Genomic DNA, 21,234 nt, shown 5'->3' with positions numbered 1-21,234 from the left:
TTAATGCTTTGACTACAGTATGTTAATGATAACTTGTGTCAGTAATTAGTTTTAATTAACCCATGGCGTTTTATAATTTTAATTTCTTGTGGTTTTAGTGGAAAGTAATAGTTGATATTTGGTTTATGACTTTTATAGAATTTGAAAGCTATTTTGGTTGAGCTTTGTATCTGTTTTAGAAGGCTGTAGATAATTTGGTAATTGGAATGGCGCTCATTAATATTAGATCGTTTCTCATTATTATGTATCATTCCAGATTGTAACTGAAAAGCGAATGATTTTCAAGCAAAATGCTCGAATCACTGGAGGCCATCTGTGAAAAACTTTTCGCCCAGGGTCGAATCAGATTGAATATCATTTAACTGCATGAAAACATTAATGGTCTACTGGTCTACAGAAATTATGACCATAAATCAAAATGCATTGCAAGCTTTAATGTTCAGTCTATCAAATAACTTATGAAATAAGGTAAATCTTTGAGGGCTAGCCTGTTTTCCATTTGATTGTTGTTGTTTTCTCTGTGTTTCACTTCCTTGAGTGCCAAAATCCCCAAAAATCACACGCGTCGCTTTTAATTGTTAGTTTAAATGTTATTATCTCAAAGTAAAGGAAAACAAATGCTTTCGAATTGCTTTCGCCATAAAAAATTAAAATTCAAGCATGAAGAAACTCGTTGAAACATGTGGCCTGCTTTCCAAGCACTTTCTTATCACCTTATTGGATCATAGTATAAGAAAGCCGCGACTGGAATGTTTGCCCCTAGCACTTTCTTATCACCTTATAGTATAAGAAATCCGCGACTGGAATGTTTGCCCCTAGCACTTTCTTATCACCTTATAGTATAAGAAAGCCGCGGTTGGAATGTTTGCCCCTAGCACTTTCTTATCACCTTATTGGATCATAGTATAAGAAAGCCGCGGCCTATGGCCATGGCCTATAAAAAGAGCAGACGAATTTGACATTGTAAGACACAACTCGAGCTTTTCCTGACTAATCATACACATATCCAAGATGAAACTTTTGGTTTTGGCTCTTTGCATTGGACAGTGTTTATGTGCCAACCAAGATATCAGTAAGTTGAACATCATTTCGTTGTCTTTGTTTCAAAGTGCTACAGAGTTAGATGCAACCTATACTTGCAATCCCAATTTGGATGTACATGTAATGACCATATCTTTGTCAAATTCCTTTTGAAGTATCCCTCTCAATTTAAAGCCTTTTTGCAATTTTTACATCTTGATATTTTTCTTAAATTTTTTTCTAGTTATGTATTTCTGGGGTAACACATGGGGCCTCTGGGGACACTGGGATAATTGTCCTCAGGGACATTACGTGGTCAAATATCAAACAAAACTGGAGGGTCCTTTAGGGCCAGGAGGTGATGACACGTCACTGAATGCAATAAGGATGACGTGTAGCGATGGTACCATTTTGAAAAGTCGTGAAGGGCCATGGGGATCGTGGCGCACTTTCTCACAAACTTGTCATAATGGATTTTATGGTGCATCATTAAAAGTTGAAGGACGTGTTGGAGTAGGTTTATCTTTGTGTTATTAAAGTTTTGGATATAGTAGGTATTTTTTCCTCACTGAATTGTCATCAATTAATGATTATTTGAACTTCTTCATCACCATATCTGCTCTAGGGAAAACACTCAAATTTTTATCATCCCTATTTGATTTTGAAATCCCCTACCAACAAGTAAAGGAAAGAAAATAGACACAGATTACTTTTGATCAAAGGTCTCAAATTTTATTAGTACAATATGCACTTGCTTCTTTTCTTTGCGTATTGATCATGAGCAAAGCTACACCAAATTAATTATTTTTATAACCTTTTTTAGTCTGGTGATGATACAACAACGAACGGTATACAACTCCGTTGTCTTGACAACCAACAATGGTACCACACTAACGGAGAAGGACCTTTCGGTCAATGGAGAACTATGCAACATTGTCCGCCAAAGTAAGACCAACTCCTTATTCTTAACTTCAGTTCAAGGGGAATCTTACAATGTATCTTCCCTGTTCGAAACTTTAGGTTAGTCTAAATAATTCAAAATTGCCAGATCTAGGGTAGCTTCAATTAGGTCTTTCAATGTTTAGTAGAGCTTATAAACACCCCTGTCTCACAGCCTCATTGGAACTTTTTTACTCAGTGGGGATAAAAAATCCTATCGAAATCCCAATGGGGATAGAAATTCTATTGTTCCAAGGTTAAAAAATCCAGTGGGGATAGTTTTGGAGTGCAATTTTTTAACTTTGAATTTCTAATGGGGATGAATTCAAAATCAATATCCCAGTGGGGCTGAAATTTCAGAGTATTTTCCCACCGGGGAAGAAATTTCTGCCAAATTTTCCAGTGGGCTGGAGTCCAAGCGGGTCGGTGACACAGGGGTGTTTATAGTGTGAACCGCACTTTTGTCTATCATCATGATAATATCGTTATTCACACAGAGATGATAAAAGAGACGTTAAAAATGAGTCCAAATATTGATTTTGTCAGTTCTATGACTTGAGTTTTATTCTTTTTATTTTAGTTACAAGATTGTTGGTTTGAAAACACAAGTGGAACCGCCACAAGGACAGCATGAAGATGATACAGCACTAAATAGTGTCCGACTGAGATGTAAATATTTTCCCTGAATCTATGATGACTCGTTGTTCTTGATCAGATAAATATACTAATAAACTCCGAAAGCTACTCTTTTTATTGACTCAGATTCTTCATTTAGCAATATTAATTTCTATTAATATAACCTCGTGTGCAAGAAGGTATACAATTACAACTCAAAAAGTTAGACATCTGAAAGCTTTGGAATTAAATTCTTTTTGACCATGTGTATCGAACACTTATTTACCTCTTAAGAGGATTGGGGTCTAGTTAATTTTTCGAGTTTACAAAGGTTGGATGACGTCAACTATCACGTCAATGCAATACATTCCACCCTGGTACAGCTAACGAGGGGTTGTATACACCCCCTTCTCACGGACAAACTAGGACCTTTTCTCACTGGAAAGATTGGTCAAAATATCGTCCCCGATGGAAAATTATCCTTCAATTTTTGTGTTGAAAATAATCAAATAAAGCAATCCTCGCTGCAAAATAATATGCCATTTTTTCCCATCCCCACTGAATTTTCTGACTTGACAACAAAATAATTGAAATCCCCAGCCATAAAAAACGTTGGAATATCAATCCACATCGAGTTTCAGTCCGTTATTATTTATCCCCACTGGCTGAAAAAATCCCTTCGGATCTGTGAGAAGGGGGTGTTTGTATGAATTGGTCGTGTTTCATGATTCTTTCAACGGAGAAACTACCTTAGAAGAAGAAATTTTGGTGCAGTTTGGCGGAATTAATTCTTGCGATTTAATAAAATTTATAAATTTGGTGAGAATTAATTTTGGCGAATGACCCATTTTTGTTCTATATTTTAGCTGAAAAAAGAGGAAAAAAGGGTTTTTAGTAGAAATAGAGACTAAATTGAATCAAAAATTAAATTTGGCGAGAATTTATTTTGGCGACTGAACTATAAATTTAAATTTGGCGGTAAGAAATTTTGGCGAAATTTTTAGACTTTCTTTCCAAGGTAATTTCGAGATTTCAACGTAAAACGTGAGATTGTTTTTACGTTTGTTATTTTTTGGCAAAAAAAAAACAAATTAATCATTGAAACGACATTGTGTACAAACTGAAAATGAATGAATGGAATGAAAGACCCTTTGCAAGGTACCAATCAAACTGTATTATCCAGTAAATGGCACAGAACAATGTTTTTCGCTTTGGATGATGTCAGAAGTAGGGACTAGCCGTATTGTATAAGGGTTGCGAAGCGATCCAGACTCTACCTCAATTCGCAAGTTGCTAGCAAAAATAAGAGCCACTCTGATAAAACCCTAAAAGAGACAGGGTCTTAAGCCTCTTATAATACCCCAAACACACCATAAAAAACCACGGCAGCACAACACCCGCCACCCCGCGAAACGCTCTTTCTTTTCTTATCTTAGTTCTTCTAATGTAAATGGTGCCTTAAAAAATCGAACGATATTCGTCGACGAACGTTCGGACATTTTTTTATTCGAATCGTTTGTCGAAATCATCAAAAGTAAACAAAAGCAAAAATCTACAAAAGATGGCTTGTTGTTGGTTCTTGGCCAGTTTTGATTTGTTTTCTTGACAAATTCGACAAATTTGATTACGTCCGTACCTCTTTATCATTGAATATCCACTTGGTTTTGCAAGGTTAGTTCACTTAAAAGAGCACCCCTCCCGCCCGCGCAACTTGCAAAAACTTCTCATTTATTGACCTTATTTGATACTTAATAGTTACTTTTAAAAGTCTAGGAATGATGAAGATCCTTTCTATCACCTTTCAAATCAAACTAATTTTTTTCTCCATTTAACAGCAAAATAAACATTTAAAAGCGAAGAACCACTGCTTAGATTATCTGATATTCCGATGGTGTATTGGCGGCCGTCCACGCTAAAACTCTGAAGGAGCGGGCCAATATCACCATCGGAGACCTATAGTAGTCATCGTTTGATGTACTGCATCACAGTCGTGTCTATAGCTGTCCTTACACTTTTTGCTTGTCTATCGGTTACACCCGACTGAATTTAGCATGAAAATCTCTGCTGCCTGAGAAACCTTACAGAAAAATGAAAAATGGTAACCCAAAGGTTCCAGATGTTAAAATTTTCCCGACCTTCAGAGCTTTAGCGTGTCGGAAGAAAATTTCTACATCGAGTACCAGATAACTGCTTAAATTGCTTATATGCGTGCCGCCCGCGCGGCAATTTGATCAACTTCAGATCCTAAGTCCGTGTTTCGGCTTCCGGTAATTTTTTGCTGTTCACTGCTAAGGTACACCATTTTAAAACGGCATTTTTTGCAGTCCTAGCTACCAAACCGAGAAAATTTTCGTGGCTTCAAGCCAAACCATTCAAGGTCATTTTGGCAAAATCATCGGTTTGAAGATGTGATTTATATAGCAAATTTTGGGTCAATTTTCGCTTGGGATAGAAGTTAAAGGTACGTGCACACAATATAGCAAAACTGCTTCGCTCATAAATTCGCTTCGCAAAAACAGAACAGTTTGTACTAAATACTAATCGAGTGTTTGTTTGGCCCTCAAAAGTGATAAATTGAAAAGTACACTCTTGGTGAATGAACAATTTAAACAACTTCAAGTTTTCGATTTTGGCAATTCTCTTTCCTCTTTTACTTCAATAGTCGTTTTACGGTTGGTAAAGTTCTATGAAACAGCAACTAACATATCAAATAAATAATAATTAAAAAACCAACGTAAAACATTACGGAAATTACAAGAAAAATTGTATAAAATTCAACAACGTAAAAATATGTAGAAAAAAATTGCATAAAATTGCATCTATTTACAAAAGGCTATATCACTTTTTTTAATTCTCTCAAATGGATATCATTTTCCCGCCAACAGTTCATCCTTTAAAACCAGCTTTTGATTAAACTCTAACTAGAACAATTCCAGGGCTTATCGAATAAACGAATTATTTTGAATCGAACAGCAACAATTAAAAGTGATGATGCCAACAAAACAATTTAAAAGTGATAAAAAACAAAAATATTTCAATAAAATTCTTCTCTGTTTTAAAAGTGTTTATGATTTAAAATCTCATTGACGATTTCAATTTTTCTGCTAATTTATTTAATATGCGATCTCATGGACAGCGGCCCTGGTAAATGAAGGTCCTTGCATGTAAAAGTCAGCTCTTTGTTTGGCAACTTTAGTACGTCTCATGCTACGGCGCCGAAGATTCCAAGCCAACACTTCACCGTGTTCTTCTAATTCTTCGTGTGCCGGTTCTTCTTTCAATTCATCATCATTGAAATCCCAAGCTGCTGTTTTACTTGCTCCAGGTTTGAAAGGTGTTCGAGATACGAAATGCATCCAGGTCGAGATACGGTGAATGACCAGTGTGATGAACTGAATGATCATAATACATGCGTAGATAACCAAGAAAGCGACGGACAAGAAATTGGAGTTGAGGACGGTCAGTTTTTGACCTTGATGCAGTAAAGCCATCATGATAACCAACCATAAACAATTGGTAACAGCAAAGATGACCATAGCGGAGTTTCTCAATTCAAACAGTTTGGAATGGAGTTCTTCAGATTGTGAAAAGGCACCTTGTTCAGTCAATAAACAGATCTTTCGCAATTTATCCCAGAAGACATACTCGTCATTGTTTTCTTCGGCTAAGTCATATGTGGCAACCTTGTCCAATGCTAATTTGGCTTGTCGGATTTTTCGTTGTGCTGAAATTTAGAAAAGAATTATTTGGTTTGAAATTTTGCGTTGTTTTTGATTGGCTTTTGTATGGTTTGAGTGCATAATAATTTGTATTTAGTTTTCAATAGTTATCAAGATTCATAAATAGACTACTATGGCTTTAAACACCAAAAGACTTGAAATACAGCAAGAAGCTGCATCAAAAAACTTTTGAAAATGTGATAGACACTCACCAACTGTTGGGTATTTCAATTGTTTGATAGCTTTGGTTAATTTCTTCAAGTGACCAGGTTTTGTCATTTCGAAAGTGGTAGAAAGGGTAGTTTTATCCATCAATTTCAAATCTGCCAAAGCATTGGGTTCAGAATAAGAATTGTCTTGGAAGTGTCTCCAGTACTGAGCCAATCCAAGGACTCTCAACCATTCGTGAACATCTTCCTGTAAGGAGATAATGAAATCATGGATTGAATAAAATGTTTATAAGCTTTTCAAAGAAATGCTTTTGCCCATAAACAAGATTTATTCATTATCAGCATCACTCAGTTTTCAAGACCTAAAAGATCTCTTGTATCCGAATAGTACGAAATCGTTGAATGAGATAAAATCTTAGATCTACTTACAGGGACATCCTGGTCAATTTCTTCTGGTGGTAAACGGTTGATTTCACTCAAGATCTTCTTACGATGACCACGATTTTCGATTCCAATTTCAATCAAATCTGGTTCTTTCATTCCCATCAAGAATGTGGTATCATCATAACCAGCATCTTGGAATCGTTGCACATAAACAGCATATGGTCCATCCAACCAATCCTCGATCAACATAGTATAGTAGAAGTCTTCTTCGTCCTCAGGTGCACCAATAAACATACCGTATTGATCATAACCTGGTAAAAATATAACATAAGGATTATAGAATCATTCTTATTTGCAGAAAAGAAATCTAAAATCGAAGATTGTAAATGACACTTAATGCCAATGTTTATCACTGTTCGGTTTTTATATTTAAGTTTGAAATGCCTCACAAAGGCAACAGTTCTTTAAGAGGAATCTAATACTACATACCACTTTGGTAAGCCAAATCATAGTCAAATTGTGCGCCGTCCATTCGTTGCATATTGGGTCTTCGTTGAGATTGAAATTTACCCAATTCATTATGTGTTTTAGTCCATACAGATTGCATGATATGTTCATCACCACCAAAGCCAACTCCAGTGTATTCTTCTTCAAATTCTTTTTCATCTTGTTGGAATTGTTGCACTTCGATGTGTTCTCTTGGTTCTTGGAAGTCTGGTAATTCATCGTCTTCATCTTCTTCATCGACTTGTAATAAAGCTTGTTTTTCAGGTGAAAGTCCTTTAGCACGACGTGTTGATTGACGCTATTACAAAAGTTTTATAACAATATTAAAAACCTCGGTTTAAATGCGGTTTAAAACTCGTTTCTTCTCCTTTCATTTGGTTTAAAAGCTTTGTAGCGAAGTTTTGTCAGAATCTTAGGTAAACTGATGTTTGTTTCCAAAGATTAACATGTTCTTCTCTCAGGGCAAGATAGATTTAAGGTTCAAAGGTTATATTACATGATTGTTTCGAGGAAGTATAATCAAAGGGGCGTGACAAAAAAAAAGGTTGATCCTCACCTTAATGATAGCTTCTTTAACGGTGATCTTTTCAATCTCTTCTTCTTCTGGTTCCTTCTCTTCTTTAACTTCTTCTTTCTTTTCATCTTTTCCCATCAATTTATCACGCTCTTCTTTGAAGCAACAGAAGAAAACTTCACGGAATTTGAACCACAAGCGATGATACCATGCCATATCGTTAGTGTTGACTTTCTGTTTCTTCGCATTCCCTTCACGTGTTCCCCACGATCGATCAGTGATGTTGACGATAGAGTAGACCATCAAGAAGATGTAACCGGATGGCAGACATAAAAGATACCACATTCCGTGAACCAATTGTAAAGCTTCTCCGCCGTGTAAAAGAGCAGTCGTTGAGAATAAACCAATCAAGAAAAACAAGAAAAGCGTTGGTGGTGTCAATTGAAGTTTGAACACTTTCAAGATGGTGTAATTCACTCCACCATGGATCAACTCCATGCTTTTAGGCAGCTCTTCAATCTCATATTTTGCTGGAAGTGGAACTTGATCTGTATCGTTTGCAAGGAAATATTCAAAACCTTGGAATCGTTGTTTAGCCAAATCGTCGGCAATCTAGATAAAGGAGTTTAAGGAAACTTAGTGACTATTGATTCACAGTCAAGTCTATGTTTGTCTCTTAACAGTTTTGAATCTCTAAACCAATCAGATAATGAGGATCTACCTTTTAACCAATGATTAAACAAGTTTACTTCGACTCAACCAATCAAAATGGAGGATGCTTACCTGTACCATCAAACCAACAATAGTGATTGTCATAATGATGGAATATAAGAAAGTCAAAAGCTGAGCCACGTGAAGTTGTGTATCTTGTTTGTAATACATGCAAACCCAAACGTAGAACAATACCAAGAATAAATTGATCAAGAAGGATTGTGTGAGGGAGACAACAGCAGGGAAAGCAGCATTTAAACCAGATGAGACGAGCAAGACGACGGTTCCAGGGCTAGAATGAAACAAAAATATTAGATTATATTTTTTTTACATTAGGTTTCCTCTTAGTCCTCGATATGTCGAAAGTTAATACTTTTGTTTAGTGTGTTTTTTGTTGAATCTCAAAGTTTTTACGTTTGCTTAGTTTCTTTAAATTGTACTGTCACGCGGGGCGTTATTCAGATCATGTTTCTTAGTAAAGTAATTGACGAGAAGAGCTTACCCAATGATTGTAGAAACCAACATAAGAACTTGATAGATAATGAACACCAAATTGATATCATCGTTACTTTGACGGATGCTTCCTTGACGTTGAATCAATAAAGCTTGGTTAGCAAGTGTAGATGGACCCCAACGACGACGTTGTTTGAAAAACTCGTTAAATTCTTCTGGACAGTATGTGGTATCAGTGGCTGAAGCACAATAATCCAAACGCCATCCACGTTCAACCATAAGCGTACAAAGCCAACGATCTTCACCTGTTTTGAGAGAAGAGAATAATAGTTTTGATCATTTTTTGAACAATGAGGTATTATTTTAATTGTGATTATTTGTTATCAGAGTGTGTTTGAAAGAAATTGAAATTGCTACATTTGAAGGTGCAAAATTTAAGAAGAAGCAAAGTACGAAATTCGTCGTTCAACAACGACTTCTTCAGAAAAATACATACCCATATCCTTGGTTAAGAAATCCATAGCACATTCTACAGAGGAAGCGTATTGTGGGAGGATATCCTGAATAGCACGGCAACGGTAGACAGAGAAACATCCCGGAGAACAGAGTACAGATCCCATCACATGTTCAGCAACTTTCAATAACCAATGACCGATAGCGTAATCAAAAATCTGGTACCATACCATAGGTCCTGTACCCATAGGATGTGTTCGACCGCAGACAGCGCCGACTGAAGGATCACGAGACATGAAATCCATAAGGGCGGATACATCTTCGGGATGGAATTTGACGTCAGCATCAGTTGTGAGGATGTAACTGTAGTCGTGGTTATCTAAAGAAAATCAAACAATTTTATTATATAGCAACTAGTTGCAAATTAATTAAGACTCAAAAGCTCTTAGCAGGATAACCGTTGTCTGTAACCAATATAAAAATAAAGATTCGTCGTTCGATTGAAGTCTTCTGAACCTAAACAATTATCCATTTTCTTACATAATCACCAGTCAGCGTGTTTTATGTCTCTTGTCAAAAGGTGCATGTCAAGATATTTGATTCCAAAAACAAATGTACTAACCTCTCTCCCTGTAATCCAAAACATAGGACATATACATGACCTGTGACCACCTCTTCTTGTTCTTGACTTTGAAGTTATCTTTCATGTGAACATGGAAAGGCATGCCACCTGGTAGAGTCCAATATAATTCCATTCCGTAAGGTGTTAAGATCTTCTTCGCTTCTTCTGGTTGGACTTGAACAGTGTTTGGTAACAATGAAATCAATTGGATGGCGAATGTCTTCAATGTCTTGTCACGAACACCATCATCAAACCAGATATGACATTCAAACATACGTTCTTGGGATCTTCGGGCACGATCAACTCCAGCAATTGAGTATAACAACTGTTCCATTTCGTAATCAGCTTCGTGATACATTGTTGTGCAAATGTAGACGTGACTCTGTTTGACCAATGTTCGGTAGTTGACAAAGAATTCGTTGGTGGCTTCGTTTTTTCGGTTTAGCAACATGTTTTGTTCCAAGAGAGTTCCTATAGAATAAAAATTGAAGATTAATGAAATATGAACTTTAGTACAAAAGTAGGCAATCGTTTTCATTTAGTATCTTGGATTTAAAAGTAACCATTTCATAAAGTTAAATGATAAGAAAGTCAACTTAATTTTATCTATTCAGCATTTATAATAGCTTGGAGATACTTGGTAATGTAAGAAATCTTACCATCCCAAGTCGGTACCCAGAAAAGTGTTGCTTCTTCAGCCATAACGAAATCTTGACTTTTCCATGCATAATAAGTGGTAGCAAAGAATTGACCAAGCCATAAGGCAACGCTAAGAAGAGCGACCACAAATCCGTGTTGATTGTACAAGCTGGCTGGACATTCGCTTAAAGCGAGGTAAGTGCAGCTCTTGGTAAGAACGATAACGATGCAGATAGGAGTTGCGAATGTGAGTGGGATAGCAAAGCAGAGACGTTGCAGAGTGATCATGCAGCCCATCCAGGCGAAATGATAACCAACAAAACTGGTAATGATGTGGACAAGGAACATTCCGAAGAGTGTTTTATTGGCAGTGATGTAGAAGAATCCATGATGGATATTGGTGACATCGGCAGTCTCAAAGATGTATGTAAAGAAAGCCATGAAGACCGGGATAGCGACAATCTTGATCATGCAATTGATTAAGGTAGCTTTACCACGAGATGTGTTGGTCTGGACGACGACTTTTTTGGCATCATCTTTGATGTTTGATTTCTTCTTTTGTGTTTTGGAATATTTAGTGGAGACGGTTGATGCAGCGTCACTGAAATCGACCGATTTCTTTGTTTTGGTGCTGTCACCACGGAAATAACGAACACGATGAGCTTTTGGTAATTTTTGTTGTTCTAAAGCTTGATCGGAAGTGTCGGACCAGACGTAAGCAAGATCATGATCGATTTGTAATTTTCTGATCTTTGGACTCCACCCGATACCGATTAAAGTGATAGCGCATGGGATAATGATCATCTGTTTGTAGTCCTTGTTGGTGTCATAAATCTGTTGAAAAAATTGGGAATGATAATCTTTTGTTTACTTACTTTCTACTTATGTTCAAAGGCAATTATCTGAAAGACGTTTGGTTTGATCATTTTGATGTTGTCATGAAAATGTCGTAGCATTTTTTTCCTTCAGTCGTAAATTTTTGATGTATCAATTTGTCTCGAATTCCGAGCTGTTGACAATTTTAAAACCGTTGCTTAGCTAGCCGGATAAGCGTCACGTCAATTAGAAAGGGCGTACGAAATAGCTAGCTAATTAACAAAAAAGAAGAAAAACACTTGTCTTTCTCGGTTGGTTGATTTTTCAAATTAAATCAATTTGTATTTTTATCTATAGAAATTGATGATGTTGTTGATTGATATTGGATTTGTTTTTGTTTACCGATAAATAGAAAGAAACCCACAAATTGGAAAAAAATGAAATATTAGCCTTATTAAAATGTCTTCTTTTCACCACAACAATTAACAGAAAAGGGGACGTTACATCACAAGAAAATTTTTAAAGAGAACAAAACAAATTCGACTCAAATCACCTGAGTAACGAAGACATTACCTAATACTTTTAATTAGTTTCTCTGTTTCCTTCTGCTCATCCGGTATTCTTTTGTTTTGTATTAATGACCTCCCTCATTATGGCATTACCGAAACTTTAATCATTCATTGAATATATTTTTCCTCTTCAAATTTAATTTCTTTAAATGTCAGTTCTTCAATTTTTATAAGAAATTGCAGTCCTTAGTTTTTTCCTTGTAAATTGTGCATTATCTCTTAAAGAATAAGTTCTTATAAATTCCTTCAAAAAGAAGTCGGTCATTTATGACGCCTATTGTTTCGGTAATGCGTCAAAGAACGAAAATAAAGATAACCTTTTCAAAGGAACTTTGGAGTGATTGGGTTTGAATTCCCCCCATATTCCCAAAATGCGATTTCAAAAAGATTGGTACAGTAAAGCAGTGCTTTTGTCCTGTTCAATTCAATAGAAAATTGAAAAATTCTCACCAAGTATAAGATACCAATAATTCCACCAGCTTGGAAAACGAAAGCAATGGAGCTAAGAATGACATTCTGAATATGAATTTTTCGTCGTTTTTGGTATAATTTTGGTGAAAGTTCCATTTCAGCCTCGTTTTGAAGTGATTTGAATTCTTTGGTGAATTGTGAAATGACAGGGATGATGAATAAAGCATTCATTAGAATCAAAACAATATCAGTATCCATAACATGCATTACCAAACCGACAAAGAATAATGATAAACCAGCAGATTCCATAAGTGTACCGATAGCACCCTAAAAGTTGAAGAGTAAATTTAGTTAAAATTCATCCAAAACGACAAGTTAGCAAAGATCAAGTAAAAATTCAAATTCAAAAATAATACTCAAGTTTAAAGCAAAAATATGTCACTTCTTACCCATAAGATAGCGAGCTTGGTTGGCCATGGATGTGTGATCTTACGACATGTCTTGACGAACAATTTGATCAAAGTGACTGCAGGGGGAATCATTAAAATGATACACAGCATAACAAAGACAACCTCACGCATACAAACTTCGGCGTTTTCGTATACAGCATAATGCGTTGAATTGGTGGTTGTTTTGCCACACAAGAATGCATGTTTAGTGTCGAAATGATCTGTAAGAGCCTTATCCGTTGGTTTATGGTAAACAAAGCCTTGTGCAATGCCGATGACTGTTAACTTGCTGACAACAACACAAAAGAGAGTGACTGAAGCTACAAAGACAGCTAACAGGAATTTAAGTAATGATAAAGTCCTTGATGGTTTTTTATACCAACGATGCATATGGGAATCGACATCTTTACGTTCGACAGTGAATCGGTGTTCCGGTTGACCAAGAACGGACTCCGTTCCTACAGTCATGCCATCAACCGTCATTCCGTCAACGGTTGGTGAGTACATGCTATGTCTACCGATAGTGGTACCTCCATACTGGGATTTCCCATCGTAGTGGGATCTACCGTCGTAGGGGTATCCTGCTTCAGATCGAGGGTTGTAGCCCCCATACACACTATCTTCGTACTCATAAATCATAGGGTTGGTCCTACCCAAGGTACTATTAGGAGTGTTTCCACCATTGATGAGGTGGTCGAGGTCATAATCTGGTTTCATGTAAGGTTCTTGCATTTCGTAGCTTCCACTACCACTGTTACTACTGCCGTCAACGACCTAAATCGATTGGAAAAGTGATTTCAAACGAAGGGTCTATTGGAAGAAGTCGAACTATAATCTAATCAGTTGTATCTAGTTTAAATTACAGACTCGACAAAATGATTTATTTTCTTTGAATCACATTTGAAATAAAAGTGGTATTTAGAGGACTTAGGACTACCATTCCAGACACAAAACAAATTTAAAAGGGAATCAATATTAAAGTTCTTACGGGCTCGTTCAGTTCAGCGGGACTCCTTCTATTCTCCTCGTCCGTCATTTTGATGACGTTTTATTACTATTCACCAGTCCCTTTGTCACCAATTTCTTTCTGTATCTTCTTAGTACCGATATTTTGTATTCAGTTAATTTCTATTGAAAAAAAAACAATAGTAAAAGATAAATTTATACTCAAGTCGACGATCAAAATCATCAATTTCACCATAAAGATCACCGAGGCTTGTTGATTATAGCCAAGTGAACCTTTTTGAAATAATTATAATTTCATCAAGATTTAAAAAAACCAAAATCAAAATATCCAAGTCACGTCAAAAAGAATTCGCTCATTCTTGCTCAAGCCACCTTCTCTAAATGTGATTTATAATGAAACTGATTCAACCTGTTCTGTTCTTCACTCTATTTTGTTCACTCAAAGAGGTAATTATGCTGGGGATAGGTAATTATTTCTTAATGACTTGTTATGTCATTTGGCAGTTTTGCATTATGTAACCCTCTTCATTGTCTAAATTTGTCGTTTTTTCATCTCAATTGCAATGATGTATCATTTTTTCTATTGCCATTTGTCACGTCATTAGAACAATAGAAACTTCCAAAACAATAGACATAATTAACGACTTGATTGGTCTAACTTCCTAAATGGAAACTGTATAAATTGTGTAAATGACTGAGTGAGGGAATGGATGAATTGTGCGTCAATTATGATTGATCAACTCTCTTTCGCAAATGAAACTTCTTTTTTTTTCGTACGGAACTAAAAACCATTTTGTCACTAGACAACGCAAAAAAACGCGAAAAAAAATTAAACCGCATTAATTAATACAGAGTTGTTATCCCCAGAAAAGGTTTTATAATGACTAATTATAAAAAAATCGAAGGAAAACATTATAGTGGGATTTTTGGGGTTAGAGTTACAGCATAGCCAACTATAGATTGATTGATTTGTTTTTAAAGTGACACTGCACATTTTATAAACAGCCGACTGATGATTCTTTATTCGCCCATCACGCTTCACTTTAATTAAGCTTAGGTAATAAGCTTAGACTGATGGAAAAATAAACATTCATTTCCCGTTGGCGAACCCAGATTAGCGGACTTTGATGTTTCCTGTGGGTCAATGTCAAAGGTTAGCCGACCATTTAGCGGAACATTTTATACTAAGGATTTTATCTAATCCTACCGACTTTGTTATAATTTTCACTTAATGCAAAACTTTCTTTGAAAATTTAGGTAACCTTAGTGGCTGATTTGACCTAGATCAAATTCTTTCACAGTCTCATTTTTCAAAGCATATAGTATTTGAAATTTCATACACGGCTTTTAACCTCGTCAACTCTGTCTGATTTTTTCTTTATTTTATATGGTGAAACTCCATGAAAACCCCCAGGTCGGTTTTTTAAAGTTATCTGATCGTTTTTTTTTTTTGCTAGTTCATATGAACCCCGTATGAACCTCTTAAAAGTTTCATTGTATATTTTGAGAATAAAAAAAACGACATTCAAAACACACAAATGAATGTATAAACAGTAGTATAATTCTGACTTAAATTCAGCCAATAATAAATAGATTTCTCATAATTATCCAACAATATCAACACATAGTCAGGCAAACACCATATACAAAAACAAAATAGCGATTTTCCTCTCCAAAAGTCTACATCATACCAGATCAAAACATTAATCGTAATGTAACCAAATTCCGTCTCACTAATACACTTTTCAAAGCAACATGCAAATCTAATTTCGTGACGCGTTTTTCTATAAAAAGGTCATTTTAACGGATGCGAATTAGAGTTATCATAGATCCGCACAATTGAATACCGTCATGGAAAGAAAATGAATTTTATCACTTTTTTCAACAAAAAACGAAGAAAAACAATGTTTTTTTGTATTCCAGCAATTTTATGAAATTTTTTTATCAAGCATATCAACTGGAGATATCTAAATCTCGACCATTGTATTGTAATCTAAACCTCACCAACCCTAATGCTATAAAGAGAGTGGGCCCGAGTCTACCATGGCCGTATAATGCCAAATTTTTGTATTATCAAGTTCGTCAATGCTAAGGCTACCGCTATTAAGCCCATGTAAACTAAAATCCGCTCCGATTTAAACATTAACGTGAGGACTGACAGGTGCCATTTTGAATTTTTTTCTTGAACTTCTATTTCACCATCAGAAAATTAAAACGGGATTATTCTATCAAAAACTACACCATTCTATCTTTTCTTCCTTTAAGGTCATTGCAAATATTCAACCAACAGTGGGAAAAATAAGTTATTGACAATGCGGTGAACTTTCCACAATGGATTGCCAAGGATTAGGTAAGCACTTACTACGTATATTTTTCTTCAATACTTTCACTAATGATTTTCTCCTGTTTAAAAGATCAACAAAAAGCTGATAATCACTTCCTTCTTCTGAAGGATCAAGACTTCGTAAAATCTTTTAACAACGATGTATTTTTTTATCTTTCGGCTCCTTCTAATTCCACTCAAAAAGCAATTCTTTCATGTCCTTACAACTACCTGTCACGTTTTCATAACACGAAATCCAAGCTCATCTTCGATCAACTTGCCAAGTCACAACCCATTCCTTAATACATACACACATCCATATCTACATCATCAATAGCTAACTACCTAACTACTTGTGGTTTTAAGATTCCTATTTTTTGATGATCTAATTTTCTTTCAACTTCCTTTTTACAAATTAAAAACCAGAGGATATTTAATCCTCGTTATTTCCTTGTATCCATCCTAGCCCGGTGTTCAACTCTTTAGCTTTGATGAAAAAGCGATCCACCATATTTCGAAATGATGAAGCATATTACTCCAATGCTGACCAATTATGTCTGATATAAGTAATTGGTCCGGCGAAAAAAAAGAAAAATGGCTAATTATTTGCTTTTCCGTAATAGTTAATCATATGTGACAATTGTATTTCGTGTCTCTATTTTTTTCCTTTTGAGATGATGAAAATTGAAAATTGCGATAGAAAATTACAAAGTTTGATTCGCATTGGGATTTTGTAATATTACATTTTGTTATTCAAAAAGAAATTTTTTAAAGGAGGCCAATCTACATTAGATTGTTGACTAATTTTTTGATAAAATAGCTCTCCAGGAGAATCAACGCAGTAGATACACTCATGTAGCTTTCTTAAATGTGTTTTTTTATATCTTATAATGAGAGCCAAATGGCTTGTAAACTAGTACCTTTGCTCGATCCAATTTCATTCTGAAATAATAAGAACATACAAAATTTTTGAAGCCAGATGTTCTTAACGTTTAAGCCTAAAAATGTTCTTGATATGTTCTAATTTTGACCAATTTCTGAGCATTTTTGGCCATTTTCCTAAGAAACAGATGTTTTAGAGTCCATAATGCCTTAAAATGTTCTTAACTCGTTCTTAAAATTTAGATAGTTTATTCTTTAAAAAAACGTGTATGAAGCTAATACCAACTACAGTCAAACTTTGCTAATTCGAACTTCTCAGCTGAAATTTCATGTAAATTACTCTTCATGAATTTTTAATCAGAAGATCATCTTTCCCTTGAAAATCGAATTGTAGAATGTCAACTGTAATCATTTTTCGTCATGGCAACTTTTGAATCGCATCAAGACCACACGTGCATTCGTGACTTTTAGCAAGTTGTTGATGATGAAAAAAATACAAAATTAATTGAGTTTCATGCTAGGTATCACTTTGTTACCAAGCCCATTTAACTATTTTTGAAACGTCACAATCATTTACGTCATATTTCAGATATAATAATTGATTTTTCGAATGAGACAATTATTTTGACCCCACAATTTTCTTTGCAAACCTTCTACATAATTATACGAAACAGGAACTTAGATCGCTAAATTCGAAACTGTCAAAATTTTCTACTCATGACGAATGAAGACCTTCAATTTTTCAATCGTTATCATTTTTCATATTTTTTCTTGTTTCGAATTTTTGTGGTATTGGCCCTTCCCTTGCTTTTGATCTGTATTGACGCATATTGACGTCACATGTTCTCGGGTATTCTGAAACTTGTAATTATTTTCTCTTCGTTTAATTATTTCGCTTTTTCGCTATAATCGCAAATCGTTTCGTTGAATTTCTGAAAGTTTGATTTTGACTTTTCTTTGATGTCACAAGAATCATTTTTCTTCTTTAGCTTCTTTTCGAAAAATTCACTTAAAGGTTTTATTTTTACATAAGTATTTCCGTTTCATATCAGACACATATCTCACATCAGGACAGTGTCTTGCTATTGTTATATTATGCTGATATAAGTAAAGAATGTTTTACTTTTCTTCTTTCTGACCAATCTTGCTCCCCATCCGTATCAATCCAATGTGAAAAAGCTTGTGAAGCTTGTGAATTAAATTAGATGAGTAAGCAAACGATATCACTCTTATTTAAAAACAAAAACCTTCTAAATACAGTTCTCAGATCATTCAGAGGATATATTGACTTAAATAAAGAATTGCAGAAAAGCCATTCGATTAATTCAACTTTCAATTGCCATTGCAATCTGTATGTGAGGTAACTGATGGTTACAATCTAACTTGTTGTAATGGGCTGTTCCATTAAAAAATCATAAAAGGGGGTGGAGGAACCTTTTCAAGTCGAAAAAATTTTAGAAAATATGTAGATACCCCCTGGAAAATGGCAACATTCGCAAAAATACCCTTGGAAAAACTCTTTTCGTACCTTAAAGTGAGGGTGGACGAACTAAAATCAGTCTTTCACCCCCTTTCATTCTTTTTAACCTCTTGGAAAAATGAAAAACGTCCACTTGAAAGTTTTCTCAGATTACCCTTTGGAAATGTTCGTCCAACCCCCCCTCCTGTATTGATATAAAATGGAATGGCCGAATCCTAGAGTCGTTTTAAAAGTGTATCAGATGGACTTTTGAAGTACAAATTTTTATTCTTATGAAGGGTTAGGAAAGGTTTATCTCATAACTGGGCAAATTAGACTAAACATGGTCACAGCGCGTGCAAGGGAATGTCTTTCTGACTATCCCTTTGGCCTGGTGAAAGGGCCAGAGTTTTATCACAGATTCATTCAAAAAGCAAAATACTTTGGCAACATCAGCAATTTTTTACTTAATTATATTGGAAAGTCATTAACGGTTAATGATGAACTCCGTTTCTATAATACAACAAGTTCCTTCTTACTAAACCGCATCAAAAATGACAACACGATCTCAAAATAACTTAGTTAGTAGTTGTCAAAGTTGTTACATACCAAACCTTTGCGTGGTCGTATAGAGATATGCGCCTCTTATCGCAATGTTTTCTACGAAAACACCCCGGTAGTGTTATCAGTAGTGGCAAACTCTAAATTATTCTTCTCAAGCTTAAATCTACCACTTTGTGCGAAAACAAAGATGTTTCTGGTAGAGAATATCACGTCATAAATATCATGAGTTGAAAAAATCTTACTGAAAAACCGCTTTTAATTCAATCTTTCACGAAACTCAACAAAACAGACACCAATCAGACATCACTGCTTTCGATCGACTTAGCCAATCATGATGCTGTCAAAAAGCTTTTTATTGAGGAAAGTATATACATCTCCATCAAACCTTTCAATTTCCTTCCAAAATTTCTTCTAGTCATGATATTTCTTCATCATTTTAAAAGAAAATCATCAGGAAAAAGTAACAATTTATTGAGTACTTATAATCAATCAATTTTATTGGTTGCAAGTTAACCAGAAACCGATTACAGAAAGCTTGGCGGACGTCTTCGAGAAGTTTTAGATGAGAGAAGCCTTGAATATCATACAACAAAATCAGTCTTTCATTGAACACAAGTCAAAATTCAAGAAAGAAATAAAGTTATAATCTAACCTAAAATCACTGACAAGTAAATTCTGGATTTATCTCCAGAGCAAATAAATAAAACATATTCATTTTTTTGGTTATAATAAGTTAGATGGAATTGTTCCTTCCTCGATATTCTCCAAACCGAAAGATCTCTATTTTTTTCAAAGAATCTGAGCTTCAAGAAAGTTCAATTGGAATTTCAGAAAGGAAAAAAAGTTTTCAGTTATTAGAACTCCGAAGTAAATCTTTCTATTCCCCTAGGAATAGACATTTTATTACTTTAGATCACACATTCTTACTACCACTAGCAAGTTTAAATATCTGGGTTTTCTGTGACGAATGCGGTTTAGCTTCTGATTGTTCTAGATCCTGATTGACTGAGAAAGGCTGTTAATAAGCACTTTATACCGTCTTCAATTTTACGGGTCAAAACTGGAGGGTTATTCCAAATCGCTTCAGCCAGTCCGCCGTTCTCAAAAGTGCAAATACATAAACTCGCTATCATCACTCAAAAGAGCCCCCCCCCCCTCAAATCACCTTTCAAAAAAATTTCCAAATTACGTTATCACGAGTTTAATTTCCTTTCTATTACGTTCACGTTGATCACGTTGGTTGCTCCAATCACGTAATTACGCACTTCAAAATCTTAAATTACGAAATCACGAACTTGGTAAAACGTCGTAAATCACGCCATCGCGAAACCGCTGGGGACCTCCTCAAAAGACTTAAAGTTCCTTCATTCTAAGAAATACTAACGTATTGCGAAAGCCATCAAAACAATGAATGTAAAACGCAAAAACAAATAACAGCATTCCAGACAACCAAACAAACATATCCCATGCAATTGAAGAAACATGCGCATCAATGATAAACAACCCTTAATAGTTGCAAACAATCAACTATTTACCCCAGATCCTTTCAGTCTATCCTGTCTCACGCGAAAAAGGTCTTACGGATGTGTCAATCAAAGAATCTTTTTCCGTTTTTTTTATTCATCAATATCCTATCGCACAATTTTGTTTCACCGGAAATCTTTCCATCAAAAGATATATACACCCGACGGTCTGTTTAATTGGTGGGCTGAAAACACGGGATAAAATATACAAAAAAGCAAAATTTCAATTTTCCTGCATATGACTTTTCGTCTATTATCTACAGTCATTAAAATACAGACTGCGTGAAAAACAAAGAAGATAGATGGCATATAATTTCCTGACTCAGGAAATCCTGGAAAAGCCACTCTGTAAAATAAATGACCTCCGCGGTCTCTACTGTAAGAAGTAATCCATCCATCAATGCCATGCTTTTGAAGCATGAAGGCACTGATCTCTAACTACTCAACTGGATAGAGCAAATCATAATTTGGGATGAGCTGGAGTTTTTATAAGATACTTCACTAATTGATCATTTGAAATAATAGA

At 35.3% G+C, this 21,234-nt stretch overlaps 2 protein-coding genes across 2 annotated transcripts; one reads left to right on the top strand and one right to left on the bottom strand.

Annotated features, from left to right (window-relative positions):
* Positions 1 to 943: 943 nt before the first annotated feature.
* On the top strand, positions 944 to 2,699 carry LOC136800986 (vitelline membrane outer layer protein 1-like). Its single transcript, XM_067057601.1, has 4 exons — positions 944 to 1,072; positions 1,265 to 1,533; positions 1,844 to 1,965; positions 2,540 to 2,699. Exons 1-4 carry the CDS (start codon positions 1,012 to 1,014, stop codon positions 2,643 to 2,645), a joined length of 558 nt encoding a protein of 185 aa, XP_066913702.1. The 5' UTR covers positions 944 to 1,011; the 3' UTR covers positions 2,646 to 2,699.
* Positions 2,700 to 5,188: 2,489 nt separating this feature from the next.
* LOC136800976 (uncharacterized) lies at positions 5,189 to 14,123 on the bottom strand. The gene is made up of 13 exons (XM_067057584.1): positions 13,980 to 14,123; positions 12,992 to 13,765; positions 12,582 to 12,869; positions 10,767 to 11,580; positions 10,108 to 10,578; positions 9,529 to 9,864; positions 9,082 to 9,337; positions 8,652 to 8,871; positions 7,911 to 8,480; positions 7,337 to 7,652; positions 6,893 to 7,158; positions 6,506 to 6,710; positions 5,189 to 6,298 (listed from the first exon to the last, which is right to left on the bottom strand). Exons 1-13 carry the CDS (start codon positions 14,025 to 14,027, stop codon positions 5,688 to 5,690), a joined length of 5,175 nt encoding a protein of 1,724 aa, XP_066913685.1. The 5' UTR covers positions 14,028 to 14,123; the 3' UTR covers positions 5,189 to 5,687.
* Positions 14,124 to 21,234: the final 7,111 nt, after the last annotated feature.

Source organism: Clytia hemisphaerica, unplaced genomic scaffold, assembly GCF_902728285.1.
Source record: "Clytia hemisphaerica strain Z4C2 unplaced genomic scaffold, Clytia hemisphaerica genome assembly, whole genome shotgun sequence".
NCBI lineage: Eukaryota > Metazoa > Cnidaria > Hydrozoa > Leptothecata > Clytiidae > Clytia > Clytia hemisphaerica.
This window is presented reverse-complemented; position numbering and strand designations above follow the sequence as displayed.